Below are 23,523 nucleotides of genomic sequence, written 5' to 3'. Positions count from 1 at the left end.
CAATGTTCCATTTTCTGCATTGAAGGAATGAGGGAGTGTTCAGTGTTTCATCACAAATGGAGAGAAATGTCTCTCAATACTGAGGATCCCCAAACAAAATGCTCTTGCCATTTTATGGCCCCAGGATATTGGCGGGGGGGTAGGGAGAGTTAAGAGAGAAAGTACTGAAAAACGAGTCAGAAAGGAAAAAATTGTATTCAAGACTTCCCCAGCAAGGTAGTCTAAGCAGTCACCTGAATAGTACAGTGCTTCATTTAAGGTCCATGAATGGAGAAGCTGGTCTAGGGAATGCTGGCCCGAAGAGGCCTGAATTCATGATTGTACTTCCTTCCAGAGACCAGTGTACTGGCTATGCTTTAGGTCTAGTGTGGGGTAGGAAGCTTTCTCACATGATAACTGCCATGTAAAAGCTTTGTAATTTTCTATGGGTTGATTCTGAAAGATTACACATAGGATTTTAACTTGGACCTATACTCCTTAATCATATATATATATATATACATATATATATGTATATATATATGTACACAATTGTACACATATTCATACATTCACTTGCATGTGGACATACATATGCATATATTGTACCTATGCATGTTTTAGAAGTTATGAGGAGTTTTGGACACCTTCAATTCTTGTCCCTCAAGTTTCCTTCTTGCCTTCCTACATTTCATATGTATATGATCTTTCTTCCAATGTTAATCTTAAATCTTAAAACTTCAACAGATTTATGTATTTGTTCAATCCTACAGTGCTTTAACCTTGTTAAGGAACTATGTAGCACATAAAATAAATCTATTCAAACTATTTAGTGATTTTCTTTTTTTTTAAATTATGTTATGTTAGTCACCATACAGGACATCACTAGCTTTATTTTTCTTTTTTAAAAAAACACAAAACAGACAATCATATCAAAAAATGGGCAGAAGATATGAACAGACACTTCTCTAGTAAAGACATACAAATGGCTATCAGACACAGAAAAAAATGTTCATTATCACTAGCCATCAGGGAGATTCAAATTAAAATCACACTGAGATATCACCTTACACCAGTTAGAATGGCCAAAATTAGCAAGACAGGAAACAACATGTTTTGGAGAGGATCTGGAGAAAGGGGAACCCTCTTACACTGTTGGTGGGAATGCAAGTTGGTGCAGCCTCTTTGGAGAACATTGTGGAGATTCCTCAAGAAATTAAAAATAGAACTTCCCTATGACCCTGCCATTGCACTCCTGGGTATTTACCCCAAAGATACAGATGTAATGAAAAGAAGGGCCATCTGTACCCCAATGTTTATAGCAGCAATGGCCACGTTCGCCAAACTGTGGAAAGAACCAAAATGCCCTTCAACGGATGAATGGATAAGGAAGATGTGGTCCATATACACTATGGAGTATTATGCCTCCATCAGAAAAGACAAATACCCAACTTTTGTAGCAACATGGACAGGACTTGAAGAGATTATGCTGAGTGAAATCAGTCAAGCAGAGAGAGTCAATTATCATATGGTTTCACTTATTTGTGGAGCATAACAAATAGCATGGAGGACATGGGGGGTTAGGAGAAGGGAGTTGGGGGAAATTGGAAGGGGAGGTGAACCGTGAGAGACTATGGACTCTGAAAAACAATCTGAGGGGTTTGAAGGGGTGGTAGGTGGGAGGTTGGGGTACCAGGTGGTGGGTATTATAGAGGGCACGGATTGCATGGAGCACTGGGTGTGGTGCAAAAACAATGAATACTGTTATGCTGAAAATAAAAAATAAATTAAAAAAAAAGAAAAAAGATTTTATTTTTTTAAATTTAATTTAATATAATTTAATTTTTTAGTGATCCATAATTCATTGTTTATGCACTATACCCAGTGTTCCATGCAGTATGTACCCTTCTTAGTAACATCATTAGTTTTTGATGTAGTGTTCCATTATTCATTGTTTGCATGTAACACCCAGTGCTCCATGCAATACGTGCCCTCATTAATACCCATCATCAGGCTAACCCATCTCTCCATATCCCTTCCCTCTAAAACCCTCAATTTGTTTCTCAGAGTACATAGTCTTTCATGGTTCATCTTCCCATATGATTCCCCCCACCGCCTTCATTTTCCCTCCCTTCTTCTGATGTCCTCCATGCTGTTCCTTATGTTCCACAAGTGAGTGAAACGATCTGATAATTGAGTTTCTCTACTTGACTTATTTCACTTAGCATAATCTCTTCCAGTTCTGTCCATTTTAATGCAAAATTTGGGTATTCATCCTTTTTGATGGCTGAGTAATATTCCATTTTATATACAGACCATGTTTTCTTTATCTATTCATCTGTTGAAGGGCATTCTGTGTCTTTCCACAGTTTGGCTGTTGTGGACATTCCTGCTATGAACACTGGGGTGCATGTGACCTTTCTTCTCACTACATCTGTAGAAGGTCAATACCCAGTAGTGTGATTGCTGGGTTTTAGGGTAGCTCTATTTTTTTTCCCCAAAAGTTACTGTTTATAAGGACTTTCCCATCCACTATATATCCTTCACCTATGGTGTTCTTTTCTCTTTGTAGGCTCTGTTGGTTCAGAAGTGAAGCCACCTGTAAGTCATTCCCATTCTAAAGAATCAGCAATAATTTTTTAAATAAGATGTTAGTAATAGAAGAGGAGTTCCATTACAGTATGGAATAGTAACTTAAAATTTAATGTGTCTGAATTTGCCCTTCAAATTCTCTTGAGCAACTCCACTTCAGAACCTCCTTCTCTCCCTGGTTCCCGATCTGCATTTTCTTCCTATGTTCCTACATTTTTTTTTCCATTTTATTTTTTCAGTGTCCCAAGATCCATTGTTTATATTTTTAACTTTTTAAAAAATAGTTTGCATTTTAAAGATTTTATTTATTTATTTGACAGAGAGAAATCACAAGTAGATGGAGAGGCAGGCAGAGAGAGAGAGAGAGAGAGAGGGAAGCGGGCTCCCTGCTGAGCAGAGAGCCCAATGCGGGACTTGATCCCAGGACCCTGAGATCATGACCTGAGCAGTGGCTCAACCCACTGAGCCACCCAGGTGCCCCTATATTTTTAACTTTTTGAGGAAGCTTCACACTGTTTTCTACAGTGGATATACCACCTTGTATTCCCACCAATAGTGTAAGAGAGGGTTCCATTTTCTCTACAACCTCTCCAATGTTTGTTGTTGCTTTGCCTTCTCAAGTTTTGCCATTCTAACTGGTGTAAGGTGGTATCTCAATGTGGTTTTGATTTGAATCTCCCTGATGGCTACTGATAATGATTTTTTCATGTTTCTGTTAGCCCTTTGTATGTCTTCTTTGGAGAAGTGTCTATTCATACTTTCTGCTGATTTTTGACTTGATTATTTGTTTTTGGGGTATTGAGTTTGAGAAGTTCTTTATAGGTCTTGGATATCAACCCTTTACCTGCAGTGTTATTTGCAAATATCTTCTCCCATTCCATGGGTTCCTTCTTAGTTTTGTTGATGGTTTCCTTTGCATGCAGAAGCTTTTTCTCTTGATGAAGTCCCAAAAGTTCATTTTCACTTTTGTTTCCCTTGTCTTTGGAGAAATGTTTTTTAAATCAGGTGTTTATTTTTTTTAAGATTTTGTTTATTTATTTGAGAGAGAGAGAGACAGCGAGACCATGAGAGGGGAGAAGGTCAGAGGGAGAAGCAGACTCCCCATGGAGCTGGGAGCCCAATGCGGGACTTGATCCCGGGGCTCCAGGATCATGACCTGAGCCAAAGGCAGTTGCCTAACCAACTGAGCCACCCAGATACCCCCTGGAGACATGTTTTGAAAGAAGTTGCTGTGGCCAATGTCAAAGAAGTTACTGCCTATGATCTCCTTTAGGACTTTGATTGATACCTATTTCACATTGAGGTCTTTCATCCATTTAGAGTTTATCTTTGTGTATGGTGTAAGTAAATGGTTGAGTTTCATTCTTATGTATATAGCCATTCAGTTTTCCCAGCACCATTTATTGTAGGGACTGTCTTTTTTCCATTGGATATTTTTTCCTGCTTTGTTGAAGATTAGTTGACCATAGAGTTGAGGGTCCACATCTGGGCTCTCTATTCTGTTCCATTGATCTAATGTGTCTGTTTTTGTGCCAATACCATGCTGTCTTTGTAATCACACCTTTGTAATATAGATTGAAGTCAGACAACATGATGCCCCCAGCTTTGTTTTTCTTTTTCAACTTTCTCTTGGTGATTCAGGGTCTTTTCTGTTTCCACACAAATTTTAGGATTGTTTGTTCCAACACTCTGAAAAAATTCCTTTGGTATTTTGATCAGGGTGGCATTGAAAGTATGGATTGCTCTGGGCAGCATAGACATTTTAACAATGTTTATTCTTCAGATCCATGAACATGAAATGTTTTTCCATCTCTTCGTCTCTTTTTCAATTTCTTTCTTAAGTGTTCTGTAATTTCTACAGTAGAGATCTTTCACCTCTTTGGTTAGGTTTATTCCAAGCTATCTCATGGTTTTTGATGCTATTCTAAATAGAATCTATTCCCTAATTTCTCTTTCTACAGTTACATTGTTAGTGTGTAGGAAAGCAACTGATTTCTGTGCATTAATTTTGTAACTTGCCACATTACTGAATTGTTGTATGAGTTCAAAGGGGAAATAAATAGCCATCCAAGCCTCACTCAAATAGAAAAATCTGGAATTCTCCAACTAACATTGCACCTTGAAGAACTGGAGAAAAAACAACTGAAGCCTAAGCCACACACAAGAAGAGAAATAATTAATATTATAGCAGAGATCAATGAGTTAGAAACAAGAATATAGTAGATCAGATTAACAAAACTAGAGCTAGTTCTTTGAAAGAATTAATAAGATTGATCAACCACTGACCAGACTTGTCCAAAAGGAAAGAGAAAGGACCCAAATTAATAAAATTATGAATTAAAGGGGGAGAGATCACGACTAACACCAAGAAAATAGAAACAATTAACAGAAATTATTATCAATAACTATATGCCAATAAATTAAGCAACCTGGAAGAAATGGACTTATTTGTATTAGTGTTATTTTTTAATCTATTCACTAAATTCATTTCATTAAGTTTGCTTTCAGTTTTAGTTTTTTTACCTTATCCTTGTTGACTTAATTTTATTTTTGTAATGTGTAGAGCATTAACTTGCTTCCAAAAGTAAATATTATGCAAAAGATATATGTCCTTCCCCTACATTCCCATGTTTTCTCTTCTACCCCTGTCTTATAGGTAGCTCACTATAATATTTTCATGCTTATTTTTCCTGCACTTCATTTTGTAAAGTTAATATCTATTTTTCAATTTTTTTCCTGGTTTCTTCTTTCTGATCCAAAACTTAACATATTAAATACACTATTTTTTAAAGAGTTTTTCACTTAAACATTAGCTCCTAGAAATCTCTTCTTGTCAGTTTTTAGAAATATTTATTATTTTTGCACAAATACATAAAGTAGTTTATACTACATTATATGCCATAGATTATACTATACCACAGTTTATGGTATATACCTTAGTTTATTCAACCAATATCTCATTCTTGAACACTTAGATGGTTTTAAATATTTTGCAATTGCAAATAATAGTGTAATGAATAACCTTGTACCTATGCATTTTTTGTTTGGTCTATCCTTATGAATTAAGCATTTTATAAGTAACCCAAAAGTACAGAGTATTGTGAAATATATTTGATGCCTCAGAATATTTATGAAATAATGAGTTTTGGTAATACCTATGAAACTTTTTTTTATCAGGGCACTTGTGTGGCTCAGTAGGTTAGGTGTCTAACTTCTCGATTTTGGCTCAGGTCATGATCTCAGGGTTATGAGATCGAGTCCCTTGTCAGGCTCAGCATTGGGCATAGAACCTGAGTGGGAGTCTCTCTCTCACTTTCCCCTTGATCTCCCCCCTCATACTCTCTCTAAAAATAACGGCAACAACAAAAGACCTCTTCTTACCATTTTCATGTCAGATCTCACATTAGGACAATTTATTTATCCTAAAAAATATTTATCCTATAAAAATCTGAGAAAATGCTACTTTACACCTGTTATAAATTCAGATCTGGAGTTTTCATTTTTTCCATTTAGTGAACTAAATGCATCTCTTCATTTAGCTCATTTTGGAGTACCAGATGAAAATCTGTTGCTTGTGAGTCAAGATTCAGTGTCAAAGCCTCAAGTGCAAGTAGAGAAAAAAATAACTCACAAAAGGAAAAGACGCCATAGTAAGTGTAATAATTATGAATAAATTTAAAGTATTTTAAGCCCATCAAGATTTTTTCCTTTTATTCAAGCATATATATTATAGAAATTTTACACTCTAACCCTAAAGTGTAAATGTGCAAAGATAACCAGAAAACAAAAGCAAAAGCTTTAATACCTTCAGCTTAGAATTTCTAATCACAGCCATAGGATACTCAGTATCTACAAAGGCCCAATAACTTCCCAATAGTATCTCAAAGTATCTTTCAGCTGACTCTGGAAGAGTATAGGTTCCAGGAGATTATGACCAATGGTCACTTCTGACTTCACTTCTGACACTTCAGCAGTGTCCTTCTGACATATGCTCCAGTTGAGAAAAGTGAGAGGTTTAGTTGGGCCCCACACTATTTTTCACTGATTGCTGCAAGGTATGGAGTTAATTAATTCAGACAATAAACTAAGTTGAAAGTAACAATTACATCCTTATTCACTTGCTGTGATGATATAAACAAAAGTAAATATAAAAGGGTACCAACCAATATTTCAACCAGTGTTTCATTTTTCCATGAAATGACATCAGGCAAGCATCAGACGTATCAATGCAGAGGGGTGAGAAATATTGTGTCTTACACATACACTCATATATACATATATGTATGTACCATTATCTACCAGTATAGTAGTACTTATGTTATACCAATTCTGTAGTTGTATATATATCAATTTATTTGTCCAATACCGTATGCTTTAACATTTAGTTGGCTTTAAGTGTTTTGCAATTACAAATAAGGCTGTAATGAATAGACTTGTGCTTGTAAGTTTTCATTGCTTGCTCTATTATTGTGTATCAGCCTAAAGAATAAATCACCCATGAAACCTGAAGACTAATATATTTGTTGCTTAGGCATATTTATGAAATAATAAGATAATTTCAAACAGTTTTCATTTCATAAAAGTTCTAGCATTATAATAATTTACTTAATGATTTTATGAAAATGAAAAAAAATGATACTATACACTTGTTATAAATTTGAAATCTAGAGATTTTACAATGGATTTGATTTTCAATTTAAAGCACTAAATCTCTCTCTTTATATAGCTTATTTTGGTGTACCAGATGAAAATCCAGATGTAAATCCAGAGTCAGCATCAAAATTCCAAGTGCAAGTAAAGAAAGAAAGAACTTCCAAAGAGGGGAGACGCAAAAGTGAGGATAGTAATTTAAATTTAAATTATTTTAAATTAACCTCATCAGAAGATTTCTTTTGGTTCATATTCATGTATGTATTTGAACACGTTTTATAGAAACTTTACACTAAGTTTTTTTTGTTGTTGTTGGTTTTTTTGTGTGTGTGTTTTTTTAAGAAAGGGATCACAAGTAGGCAGAGAAGCAGGCAGAGGGGAAGGGGGAAGCAGGCTCCCTGCTGAGCAGAGAGCCAGATTTGGGGCTCTATCTTAGGACCCTGAGATCATGACCTGAGCTGAAGGTAGAGGCTTAACCCACTGAGCCACCCAGGCGCCCCTACACTCAGCTTTAAAGTGTGAAGACAAAAGCAAAATTAATAACTTTTGGCTGGTATTTTCATGGTCATTAATTATTAAGTACTATGATAGCTTCCCCACACAGACTAATGAAAATTGTTCACATACTTTTTTTACTTCACTTCCATGGGAAGAAGATTTGATAATTTTTTGGCATATAGAAATTCCATTACACTTATTTTTTTATTTATTTAGCATTTCCTCTTGAAAAGCAAGATAATTATATGATATCACATGAAAACATATTTCCTGAGGAGAAAGTTTTATTTTCAAGAAACCAGTTTCAAACTAAGAAGGAAGCTACCAGAAACATAAATCTTGATAGTAAGTAATTAAATATAAATCTTATGAATTATTTTTAATTAAGTTCAGGAGAACACTGTTTTGGGTTTAGAATAGATCTTCCACAATATGTTCTTTGGTAATTATTCCCATCAACACTTTATATCTTCATTGATGATTTATCTGTTTGTTTTATAATTATTGAATTAGATGTGTTAAATCTCAAACTGAAATTTCTCTTTTTTCTTGTAGTTGTGGCTGGTTATGATTTATATCTTATGACACTCTATTATTTATGGCATATAAGTTTAAGATTGATAATATTCTTGGAGGACAGATCATTTTGTCTTAATGAAAAGACCCACTTTATCATTTTATAGTTTTGTTTATTTTCTTTTAAAACTACTTTTCTACTATTAATGTAGCTCCACAAACTTCTGGTTGATATTTATATCACATTTTTTTTCTATCCTGTTTCTTGTATCTATGACTTTGCTATATCTCTTGTAAGAAAATTATAGTTGCATATATTTTAAAATTCAGCTTGATCCTTATCTTTTTATTAAGTTGCAATCATATATAATCTAGTTATTTGTATTTTTAGGAGTAATTACATCATTTAATTTTGTTTCTTTTTATTTTTCTTTTACTTTTTCACTTTTTGTATTTTTTATCCATATATATATATTTTCTTAGCTATATATGATCCAAAAAATTAGACTTTATTCTAAAGTGTGAATACTCAAAGAAAACTAAAGAATAATATTAAATATGTAAATATAATATTTATAATAATGTCTCTATAATTTTTCTGCATATCTAAAAAGTAATAAGACTGCTTATATGCATACAAGTAAAAAATGTACTCACATGATGTTTCTATTTCAACTTAAATCATGCTTATATCATTAAAAATGATATAATGTATTATTGGATAATTAATATATTTTATAAATCTAGATGTTCCACCACAGATCTCGTTCTCTATTTAGTGCTTTTATAAGTCATTCTTCTTGAAGCCCAGAAAATATATTTTATCAGATGGAAATTTTTGGCCTATTAAGTCAAATTTTTATTGTGTTATTTAAACTTCCTATTTTTTTATTTCCTTGGGTTTTCTTTGTCCTGTCAGTTATGGAGAGATGTGTATTGAATCATCTCACAATGGTTGTGGACTTATCTATTTCTTCCTATAGTACAGTACATTTCATTAAACTGCCCATTTTCTTTATACTGACTATGTTGTTAGGTGCATAAAAATACAAATGTTAGATAATTCCTTACAGACTCAATGATTTCTTCTTATGAAAGGTGCCATTTTAGTCAGTCTCCAGTAAGGTCTTTTGACTAAAATCCTATTTAGACTGCCATTGACATAAATATTTGTGTACTTATTTTGGTTGGTATTTACATAGTAAATCTTTTTTCAACTACTTAGTTTCCAATTTTTTGCATTCTTATTATTTAGTAGTGTCATTTATAAATAACCTGTAAGTAAATTATTTAGAAATCTAGTGTAACTCTCTCTGTCTATCCTTATAACATATAGTCCATTTATAATTATTTTACTAACTGATATATTTGGATTTAAATATTCCTTTTTGGTAGTGTTTTGTATTTTTCCTACCTGATCTAGATTTCTATTTCATTTCCCTATTTTAGAATTATTATAATAAGTCTAACTTTCTTTTTTAAATACTTATATTATATATTTATATATTTAAGAGAGTGAGCACACAAGTGTGGGGAGTGGGGGAAGAGACAGAGAGAGAGAGAGAGCGAATCTCAAGCAGATTCCCCACTGAGAATGGAGCCCAACACAGGGCTAGACTCCAAAGATCCCATAAGATCTGACTTGAGCCAATATCAGGAGTCAGGTACATTATAAACTGAGCTACCCAAATTCCCGTAATCAGTCTAACTTTAAAATGAGTCATATGTGTTATAAATATTTTAAGTATATAAAAATAGTGAATACCCTTAAGACAATAAAGTTTCATAACAAATTTCTAAGTGTATATATAAAGTAACAAGAGTAGCTTCACACACTTTAAGGAAAGCATTGTGATGATTTTTACATTTAATTTTATAATCTGTTTTGAAAATGCACCAGAGGTTTTTTTTTTTAATTTGCATAACCATTTTAATAATTGGGCAGTATCTCCTAGTTTAAGGAGATATAAGCATTCTTATACATACTTTCTTTTTTTTTTCCAATTTGTTTATTTTCAGAAAAACAGTATTCATTATTTTTTCATCACACCCAGTGCTCCATGCAAGCCGTGCCCTCTATAATACCCACCACCTGGTACCTCAACCTCCCACCCCCCCGCCACTTCAAACCCCTCAGACTGTTTTTCAGAGTCCATAGTCTCTCATGGTTCATCTCCCCTTCCAATTTACCCAAATTCCCTACTCCTCTCTAACGCCCCTTCATTTGTTTGTTTTGGTGGGGGGTGGGAAGTGTGTTTGATCCTTTGTTTAAATTGTGTTTATTTGCTTAAATTTTGTAAAACTGGAAGGAAGCTCTAAGTGATTCTTTATTAATAATAGACTTCACTTTTACTTTTTATTGGATTAAAAACCTCTATTTCTGTAGCTGAGAAAATGGATGAGAAAGCAAGTAAAAATCTTTCACCTGAAGATAATAAAGTTTTAATTTCAAAAGGCTCATCACAAATTAAGACACTTGGAGCTGTCAGCAAAGCAGGATTTAGTAGTAAGTATAATTATTAAAAATATTGTGTAAGGATATTTAATTAAATTTCTCTCTTTAGTTCATGAGTATTTATTCAATCATATAAACAAGTGTTATACACTGTATCACATATATGTACTTGTACATATTTATATATACCTATGTATATGTACATAACATACATACATGTATATGTTCTCCATTTAGTCAAGTTGATTAATTATGTTTTTCATGCCTTCTTAGTTTCATTGAAGTTATATGTTTATCATTTGTGAGGAATGTATATTAAATTCAACAACAGTGATTGTTTATTTCTCTATTACTCTTGTAGTTCTGTCATTTTTTGTTTTATGTTTCTAAAGCTTTTTACTATATATAGTATATAATGAATACACAGATTTTAAAATGTCATATGTTCTTACTGAATTGAAATTTCTGCCTATGTGTAGAAGATTTTGTATTAAAATTTTTGTGTGCTTTTAGTTGATTTTATCTGATATTAACATAGTGTCTTTAATGTAATTATTTGCATAAAATAATTTTTTTATCATTCTGCTCTCAATCTTTACATATGAATTGGTTGTGTAAATTCAAAATAAAAGGCATTGTGATTTATTATTTTTTAACCCAATGTAAGAATCTTTGTTCTTGGAGCATCATTTGTTGTTTTCAGTGTTTTGAATTTTAGCCATTCTCATAGGTGTGTAACAGTACCTCATTGTTTTAATCTACAATCCCTTGATGACATATATTTAGAACAACTTTTCAGATGCTTATGTGCCATCTTTATGACTTCTTTCTTAAGGTATCTATTTTGATAATTTGCCCATATTATAATTGGGCTATTTGTTTCCTAATTGTCAAGTTTTAAGTGTTCCTTATATATTTTGAATAACAGTTCTTTATCAGATATATGTTCTGCAAGTATTTTCTTCCATCCTGTGTCTCGTTTTTTTATTCTCTTAACAGTGTCTTTTGCAAATAAGGAGTTTTGTTGTTGGTGGTGGTGGTGATGGTGGTGGTGGTCTTTTTAAATGAAATCTAACTTACCAATTTTTTTCATGGATTGTGCTTTTGGTATTGTATCTAAGAAGTCACTGATTCATTACTTACACATAACACCCAGGGGCCATCAAAGCAAGTGGCCTCCTTAACTGTGTGATGGGTATTAAGGAGGATACTTATGATGAGCCCTGGGTGTTACATGTAAGTAATGAATCACAAAATTCTACTCCTGAAACCAAACTTACACTATATGTTAACCAACTAGAATTTAAATAAAAATTGGAAACTAACTAACTGTCATCAAGAGTTTGCATTCCCACCAACAGTGTAAGAGAGCACCCCATTTTCTACATCTGAACACCTGTTGCTTCCTTTGTTGTTCATTTTAGCCATTCTGACAGGTGTGAGGTGATATCTCATTGTAGTTTTGATTTGTATTTCCTTGATGATGAGTGATGTTGAGTGTCAATATATGTATGTTGGCCATCTGGACATCTTTGGAAAAATGTCTATTCATGTCTTCAACATTTTTTATCTGGGTTATTTATTTTCGGGGACTTGAGTTTTATAAGTTCTTTATATATTTTGGAAACACACTTTATCAGACACACCATTTGCAAATATCTTCTCCCATTTGTAGGTTGCCTTTTAGTTTCATTGATTGATTGCTTTGTTATGCAGAAGATTTTATCTTGATAAAGTCCCAATAGTTTAAATTTACTTTGGTTTCCCTTGTCTCAGGACAGATATCCAATAAGCTGCTATGGCCGATATCAAGGAAGTTAGTGCTTATGTTCACCTCTAGGATTTTGCTGGTTTCTTGTCTCACATTTAAGTCTTTCATCCATTTTGAAATTGTTTTTCTGTATGGTGCAAGAAAGTGGTCAAGTTTCATTCTTTTGTATGTTGCTGTCCAGTTTTCCGAATACCATTTGTTGAAGAAACTGTCTTTTTTCTGTTGGATATTCTTTCCTGTTTTACTGAAGATTATTCACCCAGATAGTTGTGGGTTCATTTCTGGGTGCTCTATTCTGTTCCAGAGATCTATGTTTCTATTTTTGTGCCAGTATCATACTATCTTAATGATTACGGCTGTGTAATATAGCTTGAAGTCTGGAGTTGTGATGCCTCCTGCATTGCTTTTCTTTTTCCAGATTGCTTTGGCTATTCAGGATTTTTATGGATATGGTCAAAATTTAGGATTTTTTGTACTAGCTCTGTGAAAAATGGTGGTGGTATTTTGATAGGGACTGCAATAAATGTGTAGATTGCTTTATATAATATAAGCATTTTAATAACATTTGTTCTTCCAATCCATGAGCATGGAATGCTTTGCCATTTCATTGTGTCCTTCAATTTATTTTACTAGTGTTTTATAGTTTTCAGATACAGGTCTTTTACCTCTTTGGTCATGTTTTTCCTAGGTAACTTACTGGTTTTGGTGCAGTTGTAAATGGGATTGATTACTTAACTTCTCTTTCTGCTTCTTCATTATTGATGTATAGAAATGCAACAGGTTTCTATATGTTGCTTTTGTATCCTGTGACTTTTCTGAATTCATGTATCAGGTCTAGCAGTTTTCTTAGTGGAGTCTTTCAGATTTTCTATGTAGAGTATCATGTCATCTGCAAATAGTGAAGGCTTGACTTGTTCCTTGCTGGTTTAGATACCTTTTATTTCTCTTTGTTGTCTGATTGCTGTGCTAGGACTTCCAGTACTATGTTAAATAACAATAGTGGACATCCCTGTCTTGTTCTGACCATAGATGAAATGTTCTCAGGTTTTTCCCATTCAGGATAATATTACCTGTGGGCTTTTCATATATGGCCTTTCTTATGTTGAGGTATGCTCCCTCTAACACTACCCTGTTGAAGGTTTTTACCATAAATGGATATTTTATTTTGCCAAATGCTTTTTCTGCATCTATTGAGATGATCATATGGTTCTTAACATTTTTTTTGTTAATGTGATATATCATGTTGATAGATTTGTGAACATTAAACCACCCTTTCAACCCAGAGATACATCCACTTGTGTGGTGAATGATTCTTTTAATATACTGTTGGATTTCATTTGCTAGTATTTTATTGAGATTTTTTTCTGAAGCCCCTCTTTTTAAAAAAAAATTTACTTAAGATCAATTTAGGTAACATATACAGTATTATTTGATTCAGGAAGGGTGGAATCTAGTGATTCATTATTTGCATATAACTAACACAGTGCTTATTACATTACATATGTGCTCTCATCAATGCCCATCACCCAAATACCCCAAGCCCCCTACCCATTTTTGCATCCACGCTCATCAGGGACGTTGGTCTATAGTTCTGTTTTTTAGTGGAGACTTTATCTGGTTTTGGTATCAAGGTAATGCTGGCCCCATAGAATAAATTTGGAAGTTTGCCTTCATTTTCTTTATTTTTAGAATAGTTTGAGAAGAATGGATATTAACTCTTCTTTAAAAGTTTGATAGAATTCACCTGCAAAGTCTGACTCTGGACTTTTGTTTTTTGGGAGTTTTCTGATGACTGATTCAGTTTCTTTGGTGGTTATAGACATGTTCACATTTTCTCCTTCTTCACTTCAGTTTTGGTAGTTTATATGTTTCTAGGAATCTATAAATTTCTTCTAGGTCATCCAATTTGTTGGCATATGGTTTTTTATAATATTCTGACACAATCGTTTGTATTTCTGTGGTGTTGGTTGTTATTTCTCCTCTCCAATTTAAGATTTTATTTATCAGCGTCCTTTCTCCTTTGTTTTTGATAAGTCTGGCTAGAGGTTTATCAACTTCATTAATTTGGTCAAAGAGCCACTCCTGGTTTCATTGATCTGTTCTATTGTTTCTTTCATTTCCTATATCATTTGCTTCTGCTCTAATCGTCATTATTTATTTCCTCCTGCTCACTTTAGGGCTCATTTGTTGTTCCTTTTCTGGCTTCTTTAGGTAAAGTTAGGTTGCATATTTGAAATTTTTTTTGGTTCATGAGGTAGGCCTATATTGCTATACATTTCCCTCTCAGGACCACTTTTGCTACATCCTAAAGGTTTTAGACTGTTGTGTTTGCATTTTCAGTTTTCTCCATGTATTTTTTAAATTTCTTCTTTGATTTTTTTTGGCTGACCCATTCATTGTTTAGTAACGTGTTGTTTAACCTCCACGTATTTGTGCTCTTTCCAAATTTTTTCTTTGATTTCTAATTTCATTGCATTGAGGTCATTGCATTGTTATCATTTCCATATTTTTTTATTTGTTAAGGCCTTATTTGTGACCTAATGTGTATTCTATTCTGGGGAATGTCCCATGTGCATTTGAAGAGAATGGGTATTCTACTGTTTTAGGGGAGAATGTTCTGACTATCTGTTAAGTCCATCTGGTCCAGTGTTTTATGCAGAGCCATTGTTTCCTTGTTGATTTTATGTTTAGATGATCAGTTCATTGATGTAAGTGGGGTGTTAAAATCCCCTACTGTTATTGGATTATTATCAATGCGTTTCTTTCTGTTTTTTATTAATTATTTTTTATATTTGCGTCCTCCCATGTTAGGTACATATATATTTACAACTGTTAGATCCACATTTTGGATTGTCCCCTTTACTGTGGCATCATGCCCTTCTTTATCTCTTGCTACACACTTTGTTGTAAAGTCTAGTTTGTCTGATACAAGTATTGCTACTCCAGCTTTCTTTTGACAGCATGATAAGCATGTCTCTTTCCTCTCCCTTTCAGTCTGCAGGGTCTTTAGCTCTAAAAAGAGTCTCATGTAGGAGCATATAGATGGGTCTTCTTTTTTAACCCATTCTGATGCCCTATGTCTTTTGATTGGAACATTTAGCCTATTTAAATTCATTGTAATTATTGATAGATATGCATTTAACGCCATTTTATTGCTTGTTTTATAATTTTTCTGTAGATTTTCTCTGATCCTTTCTTGTCTTTTGTCACTTTTGGTCTCTCTTTTCCACTCAAAAAGAACCCTTTAATATTTGAGCAAAGCTAGTGTGGTGGTAATGAACTCTTTTAGTTTTTGTTTGTTGAGGAAAGTCTTTGTCTCTCCTGCTATTCTGAATGGTAGCCTTGCTGTCTAGAGTATTCTTTGTTGTAGATTTTTCCCATTCAGCACGTTGAGTATATCATTCCATTCCCTTCACACTTGTCAGGTTTCTATGGGGAGATCTGCTGCTAGCCTTCTGGGGCTTCCCTTGCAAGTTAGGGAATTCTTTTGTCTTGCTATTTTTAGGATTTTTTTTCTTTATTATTATGTTTTGCAAATTTAATTACAATATGTATTAGTATTGGCCTGCTTTTGTTGACTTTTATGGGAGTTCTCTTTGCCCCCATGGATCTGCATGTCTGTTTCCTTCCCAGACTAGGGTAGTTTACAACTATGATTTCCTCAAATAAATCTACTGCCCTCTTTACTTTCTTTTCTTCTTCTGAAATTCTTACAGTATGATTGTTTTTACATTTTATGGAGTACTGAGTTTCCTAAGGCTATTCTTGTGCTGCATGTCTTCTTTTTCTCTTTTGTTCAGCTTAATTATTTTCAATTATTTTGTCTTCTGTTGTCTATAATTCATTCCTCTGCTTCTTCCAGCCTGTTGTTCATGGCCTCAAGCCTGTTTCCAATCTGGTGAATTGTACTCTTCATCTTTCACTGATTCTTTTTTTAAATGATTTCATCTCTGTGATAAGGATTTCACTGATGTCTTCCCTTCTTTTCTCAAGCCCAGTGATTATCCTCATGATTGATGCTTTAAATTCTTCATTAGGCATGTTACTTATATCTGTTTCACTCTGCTTTCTGGCCATGGCCTTATCTTGTTCTTCCATTTCAGATGAATTTCTGCATCTTGGAATTTAAGTCTCTGCAGTCTTCTCTGTGTTAGAAAAGCCAGTTATATCTCCTGCTTTTGAGAACTATGGCTCTATGAAGAAGAGGTCATATGTGGTCCATTGCCTGACACTTCAGAGAGTGTCTCTGGTGTATGCTGTGTTCATTCTGCTATTGTGTTTTGGCTCCTCTTTCAGGCCAGTACTTCCTGCCTACTGTGGGCTGTGTTTTGTCCTTGGCCTGAATGTGGTGAGTTTTAACTCAGTGTACTTGATCTGATAGACCTGATGTGGGCAGGGTTTTGTGCTGGTCCTCTGAGGGAATTCCATCTTCACTGGGACTGATGCTAGCTTGACTAAGTAGGACAGTCCCACCACAGTGCAGGGAGCACAGCAGCTTGTGTGAGTAACCAAACAGCTGGAGTTGGTGTTGCACAGCTTCCTGTAGGTGGCTCTGTTATTATGTGGAGGTGTAGGCTCCTTTGTCCCTGGAGTAGTGTCTACATGAATGCTGACTCTCAGGAAAGCACTCCAAGAAGAACAAAGAATCTCCCCTCTGTGTGACCCATGTGTTTTTCAGATCAGTATTTCCAAGCTGTCTACCTCTGGGTTTTTTGCCTGCCTTGTATCTGGGAGCAGCACAGTGCCCTCTGTGGAGTACTGAGTATTACCCCAGTAATACTGGGGTAATACTGGGGTAATACCAAGCCAGCTGACCTTTATAACTCCAGGCTTTAAGCCCCACTGTTTGCCAGAACTGACAAAATTCAGCCCCTCTTGGGGTACTGGGGTGGCTCAGTCATTTAAGCATCTGCCTCAGCTCAGGTCATTATCCCAGGGTCATCGATTGGGCCCCATATCGAGCTTCCTGCCTCTTGCTCCCTGCCAAGGAGAAAGTCTGCTTTTCCCTCTCCCTCTCCTACTCCCACTACTTCTACTCTCTCTGTCAAATAAATAAAATCTGAAAAAAAAATTCAGCACCTTTTGTTTTCCAAGTCAATGGCTTTATGGAAATGTTCTCGTATATGTTCCCCTGTGCTCCTCTCTCTTACCATTCTCCATGACCACCGTCTCCTCCCCTCTGCAGCCCCTGTGATCCACTTCTCCCCTAAACCATGACTTTATACTTCCTACCTGCTTTGATGTGGCCTCATTCTCTCCCTTTAGTTGTGGAGATTGTTCTGTCAGTGTTCAGGTAGATTTCTGGAGTGTTTATGATAATTTGATGGTTATCTATTTGTGTCTGTGGGATTAAAGAAGCCTAGGGCCCTCGTACTGTGCTGTCTTTTCCCAAAATCTTCATTAATTGATTTTTAATTTTGAACCAGTATATGAAATACCTAGAATAAATTCCACATGGTCATGGTGTATAATTACTTTTATACATTGCTACATTCAAATTACTAATATTTTGTTGAGGACTTCTGTGTCTGATTCATGAAAGATATTGGTTTGTAGTTTTCCTTTCTTGTGATGTGTTCGTCTAGTCCTGGCATTATAAGGAGGGAGGAGTCAAGATGGCGGAGAAGTAGCAGGCTGAGACTACCTCAGCCAGCAGGAGATCAGCTAGAGAGCTTATCTAAAGATTGCAAACACCTGCAAATCCATCGGCAGATCGAAGAGTAGAAGAACAGCAATTCTAGAAACAGAAAAACAACCACTTTCTGAAAGGTAGGACTGGCGGAGAAGTGAATCCAAAGCAACGGGAAGATAGACCCCGGGGGGAGGGGCCGGCTCCCGGCAAGCGGCGGAGCAACGGAGCACAAAATCGGGACTTTTAAAAGTCTGTTCCGCTGAGGGACATCGCTCCGGAGGCTAAACCGGGGCGAAGCCCACGCGGGGTCGGCGTGACCTCAGGTCCCGCGGGGTCACAGAAGGATCGGGGGTGTCTGAGTGTCGCAGAGCTTGCGGATATTGGAACGGGAAAGCCGGCTGCAGAGACAGAGGCGACAGTAAGCTCGCAGCTCGGAGTTGCCTTGAACCGGTTGCAGGCTCGGTGAGCTCGGAGCGCGGCCGGAGGTTAGGCAGACGGGAGTTACTAGGAGCTGTTTGCTGAGGGCGCACTGGGGAGCGGGGCCCCGGGCTCTCGGCTCCTCCGGGCCCGAGACCAGGAGGGCGCCATTTGTATTCCCGTCCTCCGGAACTCTACGGAAAGCGCTCAGGGAACAAAAGCTCCTAAAAGCAAAGCCGAGCGGATCACTCAGCCCGGCCCCTGGTATGGGCGGTGTAATTCCGCCTGGGGCAAAGACACTTGAGAATCACTACAACAGGCCCCTCCCCCAGAAGATCAACAAGAAATCCAGGCAAGACCAAGTTCACCTACCAAGGAGTGCAGTTTCAATACCAAGGAGAGAGCAGCAGAATTCCAGAGGAGGAGAAAACAAACCACAGAACTCATGGCTTTCTGCCTGTGATTTTTCAGTCTTGCAGTTAATTTAATTTTTTTCTTTTTCATTTTTTTTTCTCTTCTTCTGCTAAAATTTTTTATAACTTTTACCCTTTTCTTTTTTAACGTTTTTTAACTAGATTATCTAATATATATATATTTTTCTTTTTTATACTTTTCTTTATTCATTTTCTTTTTTTTTAATTCTTTTTTTTCTTTCTTTATTTTGAATCTCTTTTTATCCCCAAATCAGAAGAGATCCTAATCTCTTCAATCTTTTTTTTTCTTAATTCTTTTTTAAATTCTTGATTGAATTTTTAATTCAATCTCTTTTTTTTAATTCTTTTTTTCTTTTTTTTCTTTCTTTCTTTTTGAACCTCTTTTTATCCCCAAATCAGAAGAGATCCCAATCAGAAGAGATTGGGAGATCCCAATCAGAAGAGATTAGGAGATCCCAATCAAAGGAGATCCCAATCAGAGGAGATTTCTCCCCCCTCACGATTTGGGATCTCTTCTGATTTGGTTAAAGCATATTTTCCTGGGATTGTTGCCACCCTTTTAGTATTTTACTTGCTCCTTCATATACTCTTAGCTGGACAAAATGACAAGGCGGAAAAATTCACAACAAAAAAAAGAACAAGAGGCAGTACCGAAGGCTAGGGACCTAATCAATACAGACATTGGTAATATGTCAGATCTAGAGTTCAAAATGACAATTCTCAAGGTTATAGCCGGGCTTGAAAAAGGCATGGAAGATATTAGAGAAACCCTCTCCAGAGATATAAAAGCCCTTTCTGGCATTATAATAATACAGTTTAAATCCACTGTAGTCTGAAAGCATACTTTATATGATTAATAAAATAAATAACATGCAGTGTTATTTTAGTTTCTCCTGTACATTATAATGATTCAACAGTTAGTTCTATACATTGATCAGTGCTCATGACCATAAATGAACTTTTAATCCTCTTTATCCATAAGATATATTAAGTGAGTTGGGGGAAATTGGAGGAGGAGACTAACCATGAGAGACTGTGGAGTCTGAGAAACAAAATGAGGGTTTTGGAGGGGAGGCGGGTGGGAAGTTGGGTGAGCCTGGTGGTGGGTATTATGGAGGGTACGTATTGTATGGAGCACTGGGTGTGGTGCATAAAAAGTGAATTCTGGAACACTTAAAAGAATTTTTTAAAAAGGTATATTTTACAAATTTAAAAGAATCAAAATCAAAATATATGATTTCTCTTCTTTTAGATTTGTGGGGATATTTTAAGCCCCAGAATATGGCATATCTTGGTGAATATTCTGTATGAGCTTGAGAAGAGATGAACCAATTTATAAATGTCAGTTAGATTTAATTGATGGTGCATATGAGTTCAACTATTTCCTTATGGATTTTCAACCTGCTAGATAGGTCAATTACTGATAGATGGTGTGAAGGCTACAAGTACAATAATAAATTTCTCTGCTTCTCCTTGCAGTTCTATCAGGTTTTGCCACATGTATTTTGTTGCTCTTTTGTTAGATCCATACTACTTAAGGAATATTATGGCTTTTTGAGAAATTGACCCGTTTATTAATGTTCTATTTATCTCTGATAATTTTCCTTGCTCTGATGTCTGCTTTGTCTCAAATCAATATAGCTTATCCAGCTTTTCCTTGATTACTGTTAGAATTAGATGTCTTTCTTTATCCCCTTAATGTTAGTCTATTTTATCTTTTAAGTGAGTTTCTTGTAGACAACATATAGTTGGGTTAGGTTTTTTTATTGATTGTGACAGCCTGTATTTTAACTTCTGTGCTTTGACTTTCACATTTAAAATGACTATTGATACATTTGTTTTAATATTGAGAGTATTTGTAACTATTTTCTTTTTAATCCCTTGTATTTTTTTTCATCTGTCACTCTTCCTGACTTCTCTGACTTTAAATATATATTTAATATGATTCCGTATCCTCTCCTTTCTTAACATGTCAATTTTATTTCTCTAACAAAATTTAGCGACTGTCCTAAGTTTGCAATATACATTTACAAGCTAATCTATCCACTTCCAAATAACACTATGCCATTTCATCTGTAGTGCAAGTATCTGATAACAGTGTATTCACAATTCCTTCTTCTTCTCCCTTGTAACATTGCTGTCATTCATTTCACTGACCTGCAAACTATAATCAGTGAATACATTGTTTCTATTATTATTTTGAACAAATTTTTATCAATTAAGAGTAAGAAAAATAAAGTATTTTGTTTTTTGGATTTGTTTATTCCTCTCTAATGCCATTCCTCCCTTTATATAGATCTGGATTTCTTTTTCTTTTCCATTTTATTTTATTTTATTTCTTTTCAGTGTTCATGAGTTCATTGTTTATGCACCACACCCAGTGCTCCATGCAATATGTGCCCTCCATAATACCTATCACAAGTCTCACCCAGGCCCCCCATCTCCCTCCCCTTCAAAACCTTCAGTTTGTTTCTCAGAGTCCACAGTCTTTCATGGTTTGTCTCCCCCTCCAATTTCTCCCAACTCATTTCTCCTCTCCATCTCCCAATGTCCTCCATGTTATTCCTTATGCTCCATAAGTAAGTGAAACCATATGATAATTGACTCTCTCAGCTTGACTTATGTCACTCAGCATAATCTCCTCCAGTCCTATCCATGTTGATACAAAAGTTGGATATTCATCTTTTCTGATGGAGACATAATATTCCTTTGTACACATGGACCATATCTTCTTTATCCATTTGTCAATTGAAGGGCATCTTGGCTCTTTCCTGAGTTTGGCGACCATGGCCATTGCTGCTATGAACATTGGGGACAGATGGCCCTTCTTTTCACTACATCTATATCTTTGGGGTAAATACCCAGTAGTACAATTGCAAGGTCATAGGGAAGCTCTATTTTTAATTTCTTAAGGAATCTCCACACTGTTTTCTAAAATGGCTGCAACAGTTTGCATTCCCACCAACAGTATAAGAGGATTCCCTTTCTCCACATCCTCTCCAACACACGTTGTTTACTGCCTTGTTAATTTTGGACATCCTAACTGGTGTAATGTGGTATCTCAATGTGGTTTTGATTTGAATCTCCGTGATGACTAATGATGATGAACATTTTTTCATGTGTCTGTTAGCCCGTTGTATGTCTTCTTTGGAGAAGTGTCTGTTCATGTCTTTTGCCCATTTTTTGACATGATTATCTGTCTCGTGTGTGTTCAGTTTGAGGAATTCTTTATAGATCTTGGATATCAGCCCTTTGTACTGTCATTTGCAAATATATACCCCATTTTGTGGGTTGCCTCTTTGTTTTGTTGACGGTTTCCTTTGCTGTGCAGAAGCTTTTTCTCTTGGTGAAGTTCCAAAAGGTCATTTTCACTTTTGTTTCCTTTGCCTTTGGAGACATGTCTTGAAAGAAGTTGCTGTGGGTGATGTTGAAGAGGTTACTACCTATGTTCTCCTCTAGGATATTGATAGATTCCTGCCTCAAATTCAGATCTTTTATCCATTTCAAATTTATCTTTGTGTATGGTGTAAGAGAATGGTCAAGTCTCATACTTCCACACATGGCTGTCCAATTTCCCCAGCACCATTTATTGAAGAGACAGTCTTTTTTCCATTGTATATTTTTTCATGCTTTGTTGAAGATTATTTGACCATAGAGTTGCTCTCTACTCTGTTCCACTGGTTTATGAGTCTGTGTTTGTGCCTGTACCATGCTGTCTGGGTGATCACAGCTTTGTAGTAAAGCTTGAAATCAGGCAATGTGATGCCCCAGTTTTGTTTTTCTTTTTCAACATTTCCTTAGGAATTCAGGGTCTCTTCTGATTCCATACAAATTTTACGATTGTTTGTTCCAGCTCTTTGAAAAATGCCAGTGGAATTTTGATCAGGATGGCATTGAAAGTATAGATTGCTCTAGGCAGTAAAGACATTTTAACAATGTCTATTCTTCTGATCCATCAGCATGGAATGTTTTTTCATCTTTCTGAGTCTTCTTCAATTTCTTTCATGAGTGTTCTGAAGTTCCTGGGAGTACATATCCTTTCCCTCTTTGGTTAGGTTTATTCCCAGGTATCTTATGGTTCTTGGTGCTATAGTAAATTGAATCAATTCTCTAATTTCCCTTTCTGTATTTTCATTGTTAGTGTATAAGAAAACAACTGATTTCTGTACACTGATTTTGTATCCTGCCACATTACTGAATTGCTGTATGAGTTCTAGTAGCTGGGGGGTGGAGTCTTTTGGATTTTCCATATAAAGTATCATGTCACCTGTGAAGAGAGAGAGTTTGACTTCTTCTTTGCCAATTTGAATACCTTTTATTTCTTTTTGTTGTCTGATTGCTGTTGCTAGGACTTCTAGTACTATGTTGAACAACAGTGGCGGGAGTAGGCATCCTTGTTGTGTTCCTGATCTCAAAGGGAAGGCTGTCAGCTTTTCCCCATTGAGGATGATATTTGCTATGGGTTTTTCATGGATAGATTTTATGAAGTTGAGGAATGTTCCCTCTTTCCCTATATTTTGAATCGTTTTAATCAGGAACAGATTCTGTATATTGTCAAATGCTTTTTCTGCATCAATTG

The 23,523-nt window shown here is 35.5% G+C and overlaps 1 protein-coding gene across 1 annotated transcript in view; it reads left to right on the top strand.

Annotated features, from left to right (window-relative positions):
• The window catches only part of CCDC7 (coiled-coil domain containing 7), a 443,154-nt gene that overhangs the window by 315,159 nt on the left and 104,472 nt on the right, over positions 1-23,523 (top strand). The window contains exons 28-30 of the mRNA XM_044226418.1: positions 6,111-6,221; positions 7,298-7,405; positions 7,936-8,064. Of these exons, the coding sequence (XP_044082353.1) occupies positions 6,111-6,221; positions 7,298-7,405; positions 7,936-8,064 (348 nt within the window). The remainder of the gene's footprint in view (positions 1-6,110; positions 6,222-7,297; positions 7,406-7,935; positions 8,065-23,523) is intronic.

The sequence above is a fragment of the Neovison vison genome, chromosome 12 (assembly GCF_020171115.1).
Source record: "Neovison vison isolate M4711 chromosome 12, ASM_NN_V1, whole genome shotgun sequence".
In the NCBI taxonomy this organism is placed as follows: Eukaryota; Metazoa; Chordata; class Mammalia; order Carnivora; family Mustelidae; genus Neogale; species Neogale vison.
The sequence above is the reverse complement of the archived record's forward strand: the minus strand, read 5'-3'. Positions and strand labels throughout refer to the sequence as shown.